Raw genomic sequence first — 18,038 nt, forward strand, 5'->3', positions numbered from 1 at the left:
ACCCTGCCCAACCGTGCGCACGAAGTTTTGTATTTAAAACGATGCACATTTGTGAAAGTGCGTACAATTAAATGTGTAAATGCGACGTCTATGGTGACCACGATACGCGCTTCGCTGACGAATAAACCTGCACACCAACATGTCGTTCATCCTGCCACAAACTGTGAACACATAAGTTTTCGGGCTCCAACACGGGACAAGCACGTATATTAGCATCGTCGGCGGATAAAATTGCTAAACAAAATCGTCAGAGTCGTCTACCGAGTCATCCAAAGCGCAGCCGTCAGGTTGCCCAAGGACCCCAGCATCTTTCTTCTGTAAACGACAGCGCTTGCTAGCAGCTTCCCGCGCGCGGTTAGATGTCAAGCGCTTGCGCGGCCGCGCCGATACACAAGCGGCCGCGCCGTTGCCTCGTCCTGCAGCGGCGCTAATACTGCACCCCGCGATGCTTCCCGTCGCCTCCGAGGGCTTCGACGCGGCACAGCTCAAGTTCCTCGTCGATCCTTCTAAAAGCGCCGTAGTGTTGGCATCCGGACCTGCAAGGCGTCCCAAATCCGAATGCTGGTGTTGGTGTGGGTATTGTTGCTGCTGGTGCTGTTGTCCACATGTTTGGTGGTTCTTGGGTTGCATCTGCGCGCCGCCGCACCACCAAGCCGGCGCTCCCGGCGCTGCTGGGATCCCCGTTTGACTGCCGCCCTCTCCACCGTGCCGGGCTTCTAGATTGTACTGTGTCTGCTGCTGGTGTAGATGCTGCTGCTGCTGCCATTGCTGTTGTGGCTGCTGCGTCGGCAGCTGCTGCTGCTGGTGTGGCGGCTGTGGTGTTGAAGCCTGGTAGGGTCTGTGCACGTTGCCTTGTTCCATGTTGCCGCTTGGCTGGTGCTGCTGATGATTCTGCATCCAGAAATGCCCCGAGGAAGGCGCTTGCTGCGAACCTGCAGTCTGAGGGATTGTGGAAGCCGACGCAGATAGCTGCACAAAAGGGGCATGAGCAGCAACAGCAACAGCAACAGCAGCGCAAGCAGCTGCAGGTTTGTAACTATCAGGCTGCTGCGGTGGAGTACAGCGCGAGCTGTGCAAAAAGTCATGCTGACATCCGTTCTGTTGCTGATGATGATGCGTTTGCTGCCCCTGGAAGGTCAGGGGGTTCCGTGGCCTCTGCGGACCCTGCGATTGCCACTGCCCTTGCTGCCGACAGTGCCATTGGCTCGCGTGTGGCTCAAGCGGGTGACCGGGGGGGTTCCTCAGCCCATGTGGCAGCTCCTGGCCACGCCACGTCTCGTGTTGCTGCTGGGATTGTTGCTGGTATTGCCGCCATTCACTTCCAGGGTGTTGCTGTTGCCCTGTGTACCCCTGCTGTCCATTTTTGCCTTGCTGCCCGTGTTCCTGTTGCCGCTGCTCTTCCTGCCATTGGTGCTGAGCTCCATCCTGCCACTGCTTTTGTTGTTGCTGCTGCTGCTGCTGCCACTGCTGCTGCTGATGATGATGCGGTTGGTAGTCCGAATGGTAGTGCGGCTGAATCTGTGGATGCCGCACCGGTTGTGCCGCTGCTTCCAGGGCTTGCCTTTGTGCGTCCATGCCGCAGAATCCCGGTGTGCTGTAGTTGTAGCTCGGCAGCGCTGGCACCTGCCCGAGCAGGGGTGTCAGAGAAGCGGGCCGCAGCATCTCAACAGGCGTATGTGGCTGCTGTTGCAGAGGCCGTGTGGAAGGCTGTGATGATAGCACGGCAGCCGATGATCCACCGACCGGCGCACAGCACAACACATCTCCCTGCCAAGGCTGAGGAAGCTGATTTGGTCGTGGTGGGGACATGAGCAGCTGTGCTTGCTGTTGCTGCGGCTGAGGATGCTGCTGGCAGTGGTGCCGTAGCTGTCCGCCGTGTGGTGCTGGCTCTGGCTGCTGCCGGCCTTTCTGGTCATATGGGCTGCATCCCTTATGGGGTGGGTGCTCGGGTGGCGCGGGCAGTGCCGTGTTTTGGACCTCCACTGGCAAGTTTGTCCCCGTAACCGACCTGTTGTTGAGCCCTGGCCGTGACCCCGGCACCTGATACTGCTGCGTTGCATGCTGGGTGGAATGCAGTAGCGGTAGCGGTAGCGGTGGCTGTGGCTGTGGCGGCTCGCAGCTGTTCTGTGGTTGCAGCATCACTCTGACCGGCATGCCACCACCACAAGTACTGCCACCACCACAAGTACTGCCACCACCACAAGTACTGCCACCACCACCAGCACCACCACCACCACCACCACCAGCACCACCGCTGCATTTGCTTGGTGCCCCTGCCGCCGCTAGAGGCTTGCTGCCACCGGTCCCTTGTGCCGCGGCAAAGTAAGCAGTGATTGGTCTTCCAGAAGCACCACTTCCTCCCACCGCGGAGGTGGAGGCGGCAGCGACAGAGGTCAATTTTTGTTGTCCTTCTGCTGGCAATGACGCTGGCAATGTGTTGCCCAGGCGAAACCGGTCGAAACGGCCGCCACCGCCGCCACCGTTGGCCTGTCCTTGTCCGGGCGGCCAATCTGGAGGGGGAACCACATCCTCCTCGTACTGTATCTCCACGCTGCCTTTGCCCCTTTGACCCTGCTGCTGCTTTCCAGCTGGAGCTGGTGGTGCTGCGACTGGGGCTTGTGTCCGTGCATGTGCTGGCAGCGCATGTGCTGGCTGGCATGTGGTGCCGCTGCTGCCTAGGGCCGCTGTTGCAGGGGGTGGGGGTGGGGGAGGCCGCGGGGGCTCTGCGGTGAGGCGCTTGCAGAAGGCGTCCAACTCGGTGATGCTGGTGTTGAAGTCCTCATGGACCTGGAGAGGGATGGAGAGGGAAGGGAAGGGATGGAGACAGGAGGGGTAAGAGAATGGAATTGTATGTAAAAAACATTCCAGTACAACTGAACATGGGCAGCTCTTCTACCCCCCTCTTCCCCCCGCGTGTGAATGATAAGTAATGAAGGGAGGGTGTACATCGGTATGTATATTCGGCCCCCTTTCTCACCTTGACCGCCGTGCGCACCCATCGGGACAGCTGCTGCTGCCGGCCACTGCCCCGAAACCGCTCGTCCAACAAAATGATGGCGCCCCAGTCGTACTTGTGGCGAATGCAGCGGCCCACAGCCTGACGGCAGCAGGAACAGCAGCATCCGTGTGTCAGTTGGTAAACTAAACAAAAAAAAGCTTGCAAACACGCACATGCAAGCACATGGGTGCACATTCGTCCCTGCCTGGGGCACCCACACCACACCCGCTACAGCCATACATACAGATACACATACGTACAGATACACAGACATATTGATATTCATACAGCCACGTGCACACACGTGCCCGCATACCTGGTTCAGCGCCCGGAAGGCCTGCTGGTTGTACCAGGCATCCCCGGTCAGCAGCCGCTGTGTGGGGGGCCGACCGCTGTTGGGACCGGCGCCCGAGTCGTTGTACTCCTTTTTCAGCTTCACCTAGGGCAATAGCAGCGACAGCGACAGCAGTAGCAGTAGTCAGGACAGAAGCAGCAGCAGCAGCAGCAGGCCCAGTGCGGCGGCTGTGGCACACACAGCAGCACGGTAGCAGCAACAGCGAAGCATGAGTAGCAGTAGTAACAATAGCAGTAGCAGAAGGAACGGAAAGGGTGGCTTGGCTAGCTGGCTGTTCTTGTCGCCAGCGTCAGGTCCTCCGGCCAACGCATGATGGAACACAGACATACATATGTAACATATCTCAGTCTGTGTTGCATGATGCGTTGGGCCGGAGGACCTGACGCTGGCGATCCGCCGTGCTGCGGCGGGCCCCAGCACGGCGGATCAGCAGGCCCTCTCCAAGCGGCGGCGCGGCATGAATGGCCAGACCCTCCTCCCGGTGATTCCCGCGACTCTCGCGGGGCAAGTCGTGGAGGACCTTGGCATGTTCTTCTACAGGAACAACGTGCCTATTCACCTGATCGAGAAGCCCGAGTTGCGGAACCTATTCGGGCTGCTGGGCGTCACCCTGCCGAACCCCTAACACGCAGATTGATGACTGAGCGATGATAGATTGAGCTGCTGCAGTTTGCCAAATTGGAGGGTTACGTACTGGGCCGTACGGGAGGTTGTAGTGCAGGAACTTCACTCGTATGACGTCCGTGTGTTGTCTTGTGAACACTGGGTCTTCTATCTGTGATTATGTCTTTATGTGCCATAACACGCCTTGAGACATGGGGTTTGGGGTCCACCCACCGGGCACTGAACTAACAAAAAGTGATCTGGATGACCGCAGCGATCTGCTTTCTAATGTCTAAGTAGATATTAAGAAAGAACAAAAGAAGACCTTTCCAACGGTGTAATTTTCAGGTACAACGGTTGGCCGTACACCCCCCTTCTACTGGGAGCGTGCACCTGCCTAGTAATAGTATCATAGTACTACATTACTATATATAGTATTATTTCTTACTATACTATGCTATTTGGGTTTTCAAATATAGTATTCTTGCCAACATATGATATGTACAGACTCACCTTGGTATCCTTGATGGCCGGGAAGGGGATCCCCAACAGAATGACCCCCCGGGCAAAACCATCCGCGAAGTCAATACCCTCAGACGCCTGCACGTCGTCGTCATCATCATCATCATCATCATCATGCATGTGTGTATGTCCGTTCATAAAAGTTGGACATCCAAGCCACCACCGGCGGCGGAGAGAGCGGCAGCGGCAGCAGCAGCGGCAGCGGCGGCCAGGCAGCGGCGATAGGACATATACATATCAGGGGCGCGGGGTGTAGGTAAGGAGTGGAGAGGCGATTCGCGGTTAGCAGGGGGAGCGGCAGGGGAGCGGCGAAGACAGGCAGTAGTTGTGCATCGGCGGGGGTTCACAAAAGCCGACGGCCCTAAGTCGCGAGTAGGGTCCATCCCCACCTTATCTAATCGAGTCAGTTGCCGCGGCTCCCCCTCTCCCCACACCCTCCTCCCCACACCCCTGGCCCCCCTTCCCATGCCGGCCCAGACACCTTCCCGCGGCACACCGCCATGAAGAGGCCGCCCCGTCCCTCCCTCACGGCCCCGTAGTAGCTGCTCATGGCCTCCTCGAAGCCCCGACCCGCCTCCCGGGGCTCCACCACCACCGTCTTGACGGCTTCTAACCGGGACCATAACCCCGTGGACTGGCGGTCAGGAGGGATGTGTGTGTGTGTGTGTGTGTTGGGAGGGAAGGGGGAGGGAGGGGAAGGGAGGGGAAGGGAGGGAGGAAGAGGGGAGACGGGGGAGAAGTCATATGATGCAAGGAGCAAGGGACATCAGAAGCTGCCGCTGGAAAGGGGGAGGAGGTGAGGAGGCAGCGGGACAGTAAATAGATATGCAAGGAGCGAGGGACAGCTTCCTCCCGTTAAACTCACCGACTGTTGAGGGACATGGTAAACATGTGGGTGCAGCAGCAAAGTCAAGAAGGGGGAAACAACTGTCGAGGGTCAAAGTTTCAAACCGCTGGAGGATTGGGTAGGGGGCCAGGAGGCGACGCTGGGGTAGAGGGGCAGGACGAGGAGGAAGAAGGGACAGGAGGAGCAGGGAGGGCACAAAACAAGACCTGTTCAGTTGCATTGAAATGCAACTTTATGTATATACAGATGTATAAATTTAAAAGGCAGCGGAGCAGGAAAACACACATACAGACGGCGCACACAGATAGGTATGCACACAGACATGCGCATACCCCCCAAACCCCCACAAACATAAAACACGCACAGGCATCTACAAAAACACACGCGCATACAGACAAACACACAGACCTACCACCCACCTGCCAGCGACTCATCAGCCTGTCCAACAGGCTATAGCTGGGCATGAACAACAGCACACCGCCGGGGATGACCTGCGTGCGTGTATATGTACGTATGTATGTATGTATGTGCGAGGAGGGGGCCTAAATTAACTGAGCAGCGAGGCGTGCGGGCTGGAAAAGCCACATGCACAACTTTACCCCGGGTACGTATTTACATACAGATGTACGTACGTTTGTATGTGCGAGTAGAGGGTGGGGCAGGAGAAGAACGGGGTACAGGTGGGCGAACGGGAGGACAGAAATCGCAACGGGGGGGGGAGGGGAGCTGGCTCCAAGGTCCGGTCCAACGCCTAGGGTGGCGACAGTTTGCCGTACGATACCAAGGCAAAAACGCATGCAAGGCAAAAGTGCACCGGCGCGAAGCGCCAGGGTGCCTGGGACCAGCAATTACCACCACAGTAGCGGTAGTAGCAGTAGCGGCAGTAGCAGTAGCGGCAGCAGCAGTAGCAGCAGTACAGGTCATTGCAACACGGCACTAACCTAACGGAGGGAAAGCGGAAGGGCCTCTCATAGGACTCACCAGGGCCAGCACACACCCCGTCCACCATTCCCAACACCATACATACACCCTCTTCACACCCTCGCAGGTCTACTACTCCTTCCTCTTGACCCCTTTCCTCCCACCAAATCCTATACACACCGCCTGCACCTCTCCCCCCCCTTTTCACCCACCACCTGCACCTCTCTCACCCACCACCTGCACCCACCTGGCAGTATCTCAGCACCGCCTCCCCGGCATCGTCTTGGAACGCGAGTGTGCCGCTCTCCCGGTACGTGGCGGAGAGGAGGGAGCCACCAGGGCCCCGAGGGACAACACCGGCCCACACCTGCGGAAGAGGACCAAGAACAGGAACAGCAGCAGCAGCAGTAATACATACAGCTAGAACAACAGCAGCCCGGGGGAATGGGGCCCGATGGTCCCCAGGAGGGCCGAGCTTGGGGGATCATGCGATGATGCAAAGCTTAAAAGAAAGTTAATTGCCCGAAGGCGCCAAAATCCAAATCCAAATCCACACAACTCCTGCCCAGGAGAATAAACGCGGGCTTGCCGGACGCACCAGACGAGATCATCAGATACACCGAAAACCATGGAGCTGGTAAAAGAAAAAGCCGAACTGGAAGATATATTTTCAACTCCAAAGTTAAGAGAGGGAGTCGCGAGCTGGAGTCCATCCTACGGAACCGGGAGAAGAAAACCTGAATTCCCCCTTTTCCCCCTTCTCTCCTCCCCTTCCCTCCCCCCCCGCTCCCCCCTTTCCCACCTGGCGGCTCATATCCACCACATGCGGGGCCTCCAACCGGAAATGGAACTCCGTACCCAGCTCCGAGGCGAAGGAGTCCAGGGGGGCCAGGGTGCCGCTGAGGGGGGGAAAAGGACAGGGAGCGACATGCGCGCAAAGTCAAGGGGGGAAGCAACGGCGGACATCCAAAGTTGCAAACACTGCTATGAAGGGCAACGAGGGGGCGGGGTGTAGGGAGGACAGAGGGGCGGGGATGGGGGATGGGGGGGGAATCTGCAGGTTAAACGGAACAAAGCAGGAGTCATTAAGAGAGAATTCACCGCAAATGAGGGAGATAAAAAGAAGGGGGTCAAGGAGAGGGGATGGAAGGGCGACTTAACCTTCAAGGGAGACGGTGGTGGTGGTGGCGATGGTGGTGGTGGCGATGGTGGTGGTGGCGATGGTGGTGGTGGCGATGGTGGTGGTGGCGACGACAGCGTGGATATGTACACGAACGCAACTCCGGGTTTTATGGTTTAACAGCTTATACGACGTGTTGATATCTGCATGTTCATATTAGCACCTCCGGCGGCGGCGGAGAAGCTTCCACACTTAACGCGCGAAAGGTCCGATAGCTAAGATGGGGGCCAGGCACCAAACCAACCAATCAACTGTCCAACCGTATAATTAGCTTACCAACCTCGTCAGTACGACGCTGTGGGCCTTATCCGCCAGGCTCCGAAACGCCACAGCGGGGTTCAGGCACCACAGCCCCAGCGACACGGCCGCACCAGGCCCCACCCCGCCCCTCCCCAGGCCCTCGCCATTGCCGTCACCCTCACCCCGAGGAAGACGTGACCTAGAATTTGAGGACAAGAAGGGGGAGAGAGGACGGGGAAGGGGGCAAGGGGGGCATGTTATGGCGAGGGAAACTTTACACGGGAGTTCAGTACGGCACCAACCAACCCTTAAGCCAGTCAACGTCACAAGGTGCCATGACTTACCCCAGGCAGTCCCGTCAGTTAGCTGGTTGGACATTAGTTAGTTGTTGTACAACAGGCAGCGCGGGTTCATGGAAAAAGGCAGGGCTGAAGGAAAAAAAACAAATCTCCCCCACTCCGAAATAAGCCAATGTTTATATCCAAAGTTCACAGCAGGACAACGTGGACCTGCACCACCACCCCCGGGCACCACCACCCCCGGGCGCGGCAACCAACCCAACAGACCTGGCTTTTCTCCGGTCCTTGGCGCCATGCGCGATCCATCGCTTCACCACCAATCGGTAGTCGCCGCTGTTGTCGCGAAGGGGAGCTGGAACCGGCGGCGGGGCCATCATCAAGCCGCCGCCGCCGCCGCTGCCATAGCGGACGGCGCCGCCGCCACTGCCGGTGGGAATGAAGCCTCCGCCTCCGCCTCCGCCGCCCCCGTTACCCATCGAGGAAATGAAACCACCAGCACTACTACTGACACCATCACCACCTGCACCGATACCGCCTCCGCCTCCGCCGCCGCCGCTGCCGCCGCTTCCACCCAGGGCAGCGGCGTGGACTAACGACTTGACAGCAGGTCCGACGGCGGCGGCGGCGACAGGAGGATGGGGGTACGGCAGCCGCCCTTGCTGCTGCTGCTGCTGCTGCACCGGATGATCATTAGGGTGATAATGATTAGGAGGCGGGGGAAGAGGAGGACGGGGAAGGTGAGGTATCAGCTGCGACTGCGGCGGCAGCTGCGGTGCGGTGCCGTACATGAGCCGTAGTACGGTCAGCAGGCGGCCCAAGGTCGCCAGCGCCGCGCCGCCGGCACCAGGGCGGGTGACGGAGGCGGGTACGGCTTCATCGGCAGCGTCGCCGTCTGCGTGGCGGCGCGGCGGCAGGGGGGGAATGAGTGGGGAGGGTCAGACACCAAGATGATGATCACTACATCCATCTGATGCATCTATCCACCTGATGCTCATGGAATGAACGGAGCTCGCCTCTTCGCCGGACATCGCCACCCGGCACTGCTGGGCCGCTATTCACCCCTCATGTAGTCTCGCTGCAGTTGGGCCCCCTCTCTTGCACTCCTCCATCCGCCCCTCCCTTTCTCCCCCCCTGCGCCGCCTCCCGCCCCATTCACCCCACTCACCCCACTCTATGCCCCGAACAGAAACCCAAACTTATACCCCGCCACACACACCCCTTCACATTTACTTACCAAGGGAGAATGTGGCCTTTTCCTCAAATGCCTTGGCTTGCTCGTACAGTCGGTTAAGCTCACCAACCGCCGAGGGGCCTAGTCCCGCCTCACTCAACATATTAAGGGCCTTATGGGGACAAAGGCAAACAAGGAGGGGAAGGAATGGGGGCGGAAAGAGGGAGGGAGGAATAGGCGGCGGAGGGAGGAGGACCGCGTGAAGTGCACCGGAATCATGTTCGCGCGCGCTTGTGTGTCTGTCTGTCTGTCTCTGTGTGTGTGTCGGTGTGTGTGTGTGTATGTCTCAGTGCAGGGCGGGGGACGAGGAACGGGGGAGGGGCTAAGAGATACCCCGACCAGACGTGCAAGCCTTTCCGCACCTCCTCGTCCCTCAAAGATGGGCCTCCTCCCCGCCCTCCATCCCCCCCTATCCCCCTCCAACCCCAACTCCCCCGCCATCCAATACTCCGATTTCCCCCTCCCCCGACCGCCATCTTTCCCCCGCCTCCTATCCCCTCCACACACATACATACACACCCTCCTCTTTCCTCCTCGCGGCTCAGGTTGAACAAAACACACACACATGCACGCGCTCAAATATTGTTAGGCACACTTGAAACACACACGCACACGCACACTCCGCCTCCCCTACCCGAGGTCCCTGAAACACCGCCTCGTGCTGCTCAAAGCCACACGCTGTCATGCCCGCCGAGCTCGCCTCGTACCGCCCCAGTACGGCACCCAACCGCCCAACCACCTCCGCCAGGGGGGAGTACAGCTCAGGTCGCGAAGTGAGCTGGGCTGCCAGACGAAACGACACCTCCACCTCTCGAAGTACGTCAAGATCCAAGTCCATGCTGCCACCCTCTCTGGAGTGGTAAAATCGTATGCAAAAAGCCAGTGGGAGGAAAGGGGGGAATGGTCCAGAAGGAAGTTGCACGAGGGGACGCAATAAACAAAACACACGCATGTCGTACACACATTCGTAGTGTGTTTTAGGCAACCATGACCCCGTACCTTATAATTTGTTATATGGCTAGGGGTCGGGGATAAAGCCCGAAGTGGTACTCACCATGTATGCACCCCCCTGAACACCCCTACACACACACACACCCCTACACGCACCCGTACTGAAGCATCATGAGCCGTGAATGGCCCCGCTCTAAACACGTACACATGTACACGCACACACGCACCTGCACACGTCCTCCATGTTATGTGCTTCATCGAAAATGAGCACGGCTCCGCCCACATCGATACCCAGCGCCGCACGGACCTGCGAACCAGCGCGGTGATGGGCCACCGCACAAACCCCCGACGAAAGGGGTGTGTGTGTGTGCCGGGAAGAGCGGGAAAAGACGAACCACGAGCGAGTGAAGGTGATGCGGGAAGAAGGGGACCGCGGGCCCGGGCGGGAAAACACATGATGGTGGTGGTGATGATGATGATGGTGATGACGATGGCAATGATTGGCGACGTCGAAAACGCGCCACAACGACGACAGCAACAACAGCAGGTAGATCAGCAACGGTGCCGACACGACGTTCAAAACACGTCACCTCGCATACAGTAACCCCCCCCCACCCCCACTATCGCCAACCTCTCCGCCTCTCCCCCCCCGCAACTCCTTCACCGTGGTGCCGCCTGTCGAGAACTCTTCTCCGGTCTCTCTCGCTTCCTTTTTCCACCTCACCTCACCAGCACCCCAACAGGACGCATCTTCCTCCCACACGCCCCCTCCAAGCCTCCATCAGATCCCACCCCACCCCGAAGCCCTATTCTCTTCTAAATTGCCCCTCTCACTGCCCCGCGTTTCCCATCCCACTCTTCCCTCCTGCCACCTCAGAGTCCGGGCTTCCCATATCCCGAAACCCCCTTTTCCAGACCCCCAGCACCAGACCCTTCCAGACCCACCTAGCATCCAAACACCCTGGACACCAAAAACCCAAAGTCCCTCCCGCCCCACTCCCCTACTTTCCCTCCCCCTGCCCCCCCGCCCTCCCTGCCGCGTAACCCTAAGACACGTACCAACGGATCCAGAAGGTACGTGTACGGACAAAACACCAGATCCGCTGTCAGGGCGAGGTCCCGGGCGACGAAGTACGCACAGGTGGGATTGCGGCCATTGGAGCATTTGGCAGCCAGCTCCTCGATGTCATGTAAACCAATCTGCTGGTTCCGGAGCCGGTTCGGGGGCCGACGCACCACCATGAAGCGGGGACGAGGAAATATTCCGTTGCTGTTGTTGTTGTTGTTGTTGCGCGAAAACCACCGTGTTAGGGGGTATGATGTGAATGGCCGCATGTACAACGCCGTGCAAGTCAAGAGTGCTGATAACGTAATTTGACGTGCTATGGACGACACGGTTTGTCGTACCTCACCGCACCGTACCAGCCCACACCTCAGATCATCATCATCCCTGATCCCTTATCCGCCCCGTCCATTCCCATATCGGCTCCTTCATCCTCCCCCTTCCAGCCCCTTCCTCGCGTCGGTCGCAATCCACAAGGCCCCACAGTCCCAGAACCCACCCACCTCCGGAGGGGTTCTACCGGCTCTACCCGCCGCCTTGCCTCGGTAACGACATCCGTACTCTGATTCCTTGAGCAACTTGTCACATTCCTCATCCACACGGCCCGTTCGGCGTACCTTCTTATTAATGCAGTAGTGCTGCTTTGCGGCCTGCACGTGACGGCGCGCACATGGCGGAGCAGCAAGGAAAGGAAAGCTGCCGTGTGTAGAGTTGCGGGAAAAAGGGGGGGGGTCGTGTGTAGCGTTGCGGGTCTGGGCCCAGCAATAAAAATGAAATGTATATGACGTACATCGTAACGTAACGTTTGGTCGTTGGCGGATCAGGAGGCGAGGGGACCCCGGCATGCTGAGGGTATATATGTGGGGCGACAACTCCACCGTATAATCCAACCTTTCCAGGATGCTCGCTTTTCTGTCTTCCTCCTCGTTCAACCATATCCGATTTTCTATAGCCATGCCACCACGCAGCTTGTTTTTGAACTTGGGTTTTGGATTTGGGTTTTCTTTAAATAACTTTGTTAAGGGAAGCCTGTGGGGTACGATAACACCCAGGAACGTCAGCACACAACTTTCCCAACAAGCCGGCCAGTCATATGCCACAACAATAGCTTTCGTCAAGTTGCCACCGCACAGATATATCCCCTTAAACTTGCAAGGAGAAAATACCGAATCACATAGGGGCCCCCTGGAGACCCAAATCGCCCCAAAAAATCGCACCAAGATGGCCATGGTGGGCTTGTAACCCGAACGCTTCAACTCCCGGACCACTTGCGCAATCTGGGAATGCGTGCGCGTCGCAAAAAAAATCTTGGGTGGCTTGAAGTCCTGCACGTCGTCCTCGTCAGTACCTCTGATATCGAACATGGAAGGATCGGAGTTTTCATCATCTTGGTCGCTGTTCTCGGCCGGGGAGGAGTTAGGGGAGGAATGCGAGGCGCCACCTTCCCAAGGATATGCTGCTGCTGCTGATGCAGCTGCTGACTTATGGCTGGGAGCTTCGGCAGTTTGGCCCTGTTTGGCTGGAAGCTGTCCTCGGAGGCCGTCCGCAGAAGGTGCTGGGGCTTGTGTGCGTGCTGCTTTACGGGGTTCAAAGTCGTCGGAGGATTCCTCAGAGTCGTCGCCTGCGCCTTTCGCACCGCCGTAGGCGCCTGTGCCTTTGGCTTGGCGGGGCTTGCCACCTTCGCGATCGGCAGTGCTACCAACAGCAGCAGTAGACTTGGGAGGTCCTCCAGCGTCCCCACGCGGAGCAGTGCGTAGCAGCTGTGTGGCTGAGCGGTCAAACAACTCCTTTTTGCGTTGTGTTTGCCAAGCCAGTGCGGCACACAGCAGGCTAAGCGTCTTGCCGCAACCTGTGGGCATCTCCAGTAGCGCGTTGCCCTGTTCAGCAAGCGCCCGCAGCATCTTGTCCATAAAACTGAACTGCACGCCATAAGGCTGCTGCGGGAATTCGACTTCATAGCCTTTGATGCTATACTTCATCCTTGCAGCCTCCCGGTATACCAAATCCGAATCCCTTCTATAGCTGATTAACCAACGTCGTGGGCCTAGCTTCTAGAAAGGCGCTAATTCGTGTCGGCTTTAGTGCGCATAGAGGCATTGGACCCTATTTGAGCAGCAAGCGACAGCTGCTTAAGAGCTGCCGCCAGCCATATTGCCCGATGTCCTAAAATCTACGACTGACAAGAGCTTGCATCAATCCAACTGTACACGGCATATATTCCGCTTCGAGAGTCATGATTTGCATGCACATATGCACGGCATGCTTGCAAGCACGGCACGCATATCAGGCAGAGAATAATAACTTGGAAGACTACGCCTTTTTTATTTATAGTTTGGCGTAATACTTGGTTCAAATTCCTTGGAGCAATCCCTCAGTAGACCAATTCTGCGATTAAAGTCATGCTGCCGCCCTGGAGTACGGTAATCCCGGGCCAGATCGTTCGCGATGAAATTAAGATAAGCATCTTCCAACGAGCGATGACTTTAAGAGGGTCCGAGGACGTCCTGCATGCTTGCAATGGGACTTTCCCCGTCGTCGATCCAGCTTTCAAATCCGCCTGCTGTGCTGTGCGATGTACACCACAGGATGCCAGCCATGCACGCATCAGCCCTTCTTGCCCAGAGCGCGCCGCTGATGACAACGCTTGGCATGCCAACAATAAGTCCCAGGAACAAAACGGCTCCCAAGATTTTTTTCAAAACTGCATCACCATTCAACGACCAGTCACCATTCAACGACCAGTCAACGACTCAAAACGCTCTCACCCCATTACCACCACCGCCATCCACCTTCTCACATCCTCCTGCTCCACACACACAAAACGCTCCGCAACATCCTCCAACCTTCGCACCAGAAACACCCACTACCCCCTCCCCTCCCCTCCCTCCCCAACCCCCCTGCCCGGCTCCCGCTACAACCCCCAACCCCCAATCAAAACAAAACCCTAGTCATCTAGGGCGCCACGCTCCCACTGCCACATCGCCTGCCTGACAGAAAAACAGCCCCCACGCTCATCCACCCCCCTCCACGGCCACCCTTGTCAGACCCATCATCACCCTGAGCGGGTGCTCCCTAGGTAATCTCAGCACACTGCTCGCGACAGCCATGGCCACCCGGGGCCGGGACCTCAACCAGGCCGCCTCCTGTTGAAGACGCCACAACGCACTGCGGCTGGTGAACCACCTAGTGGGTTGGTAACGAGGTGGGGGGAGGGGGGCGAGGGGGCCGGAGGGCTTGGGGGGAAATTCATGTACAAACCCAAAAAACGCTGTGCCCGTGTGCGTGTGCGTGTGTGTGTGTGTGTGTGTGTGTGTGAGTGTGTGTGTGTGCGTGTGTGTGTGTGAGTGTGTGTGTGTGCGTGTGTAAGGATACTCAAGTGCTGGCAGGGCGGAGGGGGGGGTCGAGGTGACCGGGGGCGAGGGGGAACTTTACATGCAGAGTCGAGGAAAACAACTGCCAGGACGGGGGTTTGGGGGGTTTGGCGGTGTGGGATGGGAGCGGAGAAGTGGTGAGGAGGTGAAACGAAAGACCGAATGCAGTGGGGCGTTGAAGGTAAAGAGGTTAAAGAGGGTCCGTTACCGGGTTCCTCCCCCTTTTTAACTCCCCCGCACATCCTTCAATACCCCTCAACGATTCCCCCCCACACACACACACACCACACACACACCACACACACACCACACACACACCACACACACACACACACCTCCACGTAAGAGCGAATGTAAAACCTCTTTGCATGCTGGCGATGCGCTCCTTACCTTTCCCCCCTTCTAAAACCCCCATCCACACCCAGCCGCGCCCCTTCCCTCCCTTTCTCCCTTTCCTTAGGCTTGAGACACCTACGGGCTACGACAGATGGTGCTTTGGACTCCCAATCGGAAGCCGCCTCTTCTTGAACTATGCATCATCGTCATCATTATCATCATCATCATCATCATGTGCTCCCTTCTTACCCCCCTCCCTTACCCCCCTCCCTTAACCCCCTCCCTTACCCCCCTCCCTTACCCCCCTCCCTTACCCCCTCCCTTCCTTTACCCCGGTCCCGCCCCAACTCACTCCCGCCTTAGGGACTCTAAATGTACGGGTATGTGCGGGGCCAGGTACAGCGACAACAGAGAAGCCGTCTCCGCGTCCATGACCCGCTTGGCCTCGGACAGATCCCCAGCTAGCAGAGCGGCATCACCACCACCACTACTGCCACCAGCACCACCAGCACCACCAGCACTGGCAGATTCACCACCGCTGCTGCTGCTGCCGCTGCTGCTACTGCTAACGACGCTACCGCCAGCGGTGGTGGTGATGGGGCCGTTGCCTTGGCTGGGCTGCGGCTCAGACTGCTGCTGCTGCTGCTGCTGTTGTTGTGGGTGTGCAGGTTGCGATGGGGAGGCGGTGGTTGTGGCGGCGGCGGCGGCGGCGGAGGGCGACTGGGCGGCTACTGCCATGCTGCTACCAGGACTGCTACTGTTGCTACTGGCAAAATGGAGTGCGTTGGCGAAGGTCCGAGCGGTTTGCCGTACGGAAGGGGTCTGTAGGTGGGTTGCGGTGATGTGAGCCGGTACGGCAGAGTATGAATGCGGGTTGGAGGAGAAGGGCTTGGAGGAGTAGGGGAGTGGCCAGCAAAACGTTGTGAGGGACAAACACCTAAAGACATCGGCATTTCGCAGGTGCAAAAATGTGCATGCAAGTACGGTAGTACGGCCGTCCGTACGAGCCCTGCGGGGGATACCCAAAAATTACCACCGGCCCACCGACCCATGGGACCGCCCTTGACTAAGTGAACACCCCACCCACCACCCCACTGACACACCGTTGATTCCTCCAGCACTCCCGCAACGGCATCTATGACCAAATGGGCCGCCGCCACCAGCGCCGCCGCGTCCTCTTCACTGTCTGGGGGGTCGTCCACAACGTACTCCGCCCTGCATGTACGGCAACGTACGGCACCCTTTTTGGTACGACATGGAACATGCGAAACCAGACGATGCACTGCGCACATGTCACACCTTCCGTCTCGTTAGCTGGACCTGGATTGGGATCTGGATAGATTCGATTTGTGTCTGGATCTAGATTTCTCTGCGTCGCCCCACGCTGCCTTTGTGTACCCAAGGTGTGAAAGCTTGTATGTGGGGGCTTTATACGGCATGAATGCCGTACATTACACGGTAGGATCTGTACGTGTACGGCATGAATGCCGTACATTACACGTACAGATCCTGCAAGACTACGCGATGCCATTTCTTAATAAGCACTACGCGAACCTCGTAATGCCGTGGAAATAATCATGTACGACACCCGGATGCCCAACGAAGGAAGGCCTAACGTGAAGCATGATTTATGCCGTACACACCGTACGAGACGCAAAATACAGCCAGCCAGACAGAACCCTATCAGCCAGACAATGGTGGAATGTGGTGGCAGGACTACCTACCGTGTGGCTGCGTTGAGGCCGTACGACGCCGGCAGTACGGCAATATCTTCCGGGTCGTAACTGAAGCGCACACCACCCTCCAGGAGTACCAGCACGTCACCGGTGCCGTGTTCCGGAGCGTGATAACTGTAGGGACAAGCAAGCCGACAGACAGACAGACAGACAGAAGACAGACAGATCATTCTCCGTTCGAGTATTCGCGTGAAATAGTGCGGCCTTGCCTGGAGCCGGCGGTTTGCTTTTACTTGTTACCCACTTGCTTAACCCACCCACCCGTCCACCTAACCCCCTAGTGAACACCTAACCCTAAACCCCCTCCCCGCGCCAGTACGGCCGGTCGGCCGCTGCTTTGTACTCCTTCAGCCGTTGGCGCCTGTCTAGGATGTGCATCGGCACAATTGCTTCTTTTTATTACTTTTGCATCACCATCATCATAAGTATTCCCATCATTATTATCATCATTGTTATTGCCAATCATCATCATCATCATCATCATCATGCATTATAATATTATTATCATCATTATTATTCTCAATCACCATCATACAATTTCCCCAAACCCTCTTTGCCCCCGCTGCTCCTCCCCCCCCCCCCACCTCCCCTGCCCTACGTGGCGCACCAACCCCAACCACACCGACCTGCGCACCACCGCCGTTGTCCCCACACCCCGCCAGCACAGCCCGAATGCGGCGCCGTCTTCCACACACGCCCGCACCAGCAGCCGGTAGCGCTTCTCGAAGACCCGAAGCTGCACGAGGACCAGCACATGAGGGGTGCGTGCGTGGGTGGGTGCGTGGGTGGGTGGAGATCTCTATCATGCACAAGATAGAAGCAAAGAAGCAACGGCGGGGGGGGTCGGAGGACCCCAAGCAGGAGGAAAGCAGCAGCAGCAGTAGTAGCAGCAGGAAGGCGAGGAGGAGGGAGAGAGGCATGTGTAGAGCGGAAAAAATCAGTCGATCAGTCGGCGAAGGGGAGGGGGAGAATGAGGGGCCTCATGTATTCCTGTTGCAAGAAGAAAGACGCAACGGGACCCACCAACTCTGTCGACTGGACACGTCCACGTCGGCAACGGGATGTGGGGATGTGGAGGGTACGGGTAATTGCGGGAGGGACTATAATATGGAACGTCGCAAGACACGTGTTTCGCATTCCCCCTTCTCACATGGAAGGATCCCCCCAACACGCATAGAGTCCCCCCCACCATACCCCCCCCACCATACCCCCCCACCGCACATACACACACACAACCCTCCCTGGTCCCCTACCTGAATTGTCTGTCCGGGAAACAGGATGACTCCCTCCAGGGGGAAGAGAGGCAGCCCACGGAGACCCACCACACCCCCGGAGGGGGAAGCGGGCGAGGAAAGAGGGGAGGAGGACGGGGAGGACGGGGAGGA

At 57.9% G+C, this 18,038-nt stretch overlaps 2 protein-coding genes across 2 annotated transcripts in view; both read right to left on the minus strand.

The window, feature by feature from the left end:
- Positions 1-234: 234 nt before the first annotated feature.
- VOLCADRAFT_96085 (uncharacterized protein) lies at positions 235-13,120 on the minus strand (the record flags this gene model as incomplete). Its single annotated transcript, XM_002955188.1, has 18 exons — positions 235-969; positions 1,534-2,787; positions 2,978-3,097; positions 3,315-3,371; positions 4,470-4,556; positions 5,008-5,112; positions 5,344-5,346; positions 5,745-5,816; positions 6,494-6,613; positions 7,049-7,145; positions 7,707-7,865; positions 8,233-8,857; positions 9,200-9,308; positions 9,831-10,047; positions 10,375-10,454; positions 11,207-11,347; positions 11,714-11,860; positions 12,428-13,120. The coding sequence occupies 18 exons, from the start codon at positions 13,118-13,120 to the stop codon at positions 235-237; spliced, it is 4,821 nt and encodes a 1,606-aa protein (XP_002955234.1).
- A 1,101-nt stretch (positions 13,121-14,221) lies between these two features.
- Positions 14,222-18,038, minus strand: part of VOLCADRAFT_121393 (uncharacterized protein) — a gene marked incomplete at its 3' end in the record, with an annotated part of 11,653 nt that continues 7,836 nt past the window's right edge. The window contains exons 11-16 of the mRNA XM_002955189.1: positions 17,907-17,939; positions 17,280-17,389; positions 16,642-16,767; positions 16,021-16,132; positions 15,270-15,739; positions 14,222-14,393 (exon numbers count right to left, since the gene is read on the minus strand). Coding sequence (XP_002955235.1) covers positions 14,222-14,393; positions 15,270-15,739; positions 16,021-16,132; positions 16,642-16,767; positions 17,280-17,389; positions 17,907-17,939 — 1,023 coding nt within the window. The remainder of the gene's footprint in view (positions 14,394-15,269; positions 15,740-16,020; positions 16,133-16,641; positions 16,768-17,279; positions 17,390-17,906; positions 17,940-18,038) is intronic.

This window comes from Volvox carteri (assembly GCF_000143455.1).
Source record: "Volvox carteri f. nagariensis unplaced genomic scaffold VOLCAscaffold_49, whole genome shotgun sequence".
NCBI classification, from domain to species: Eukaryota; Viridiplantae; Chlorophyta; class Chlorophyceae; order Chlamydomonadales; family Volvocaceae; genus Volvox; species Volvox carteri.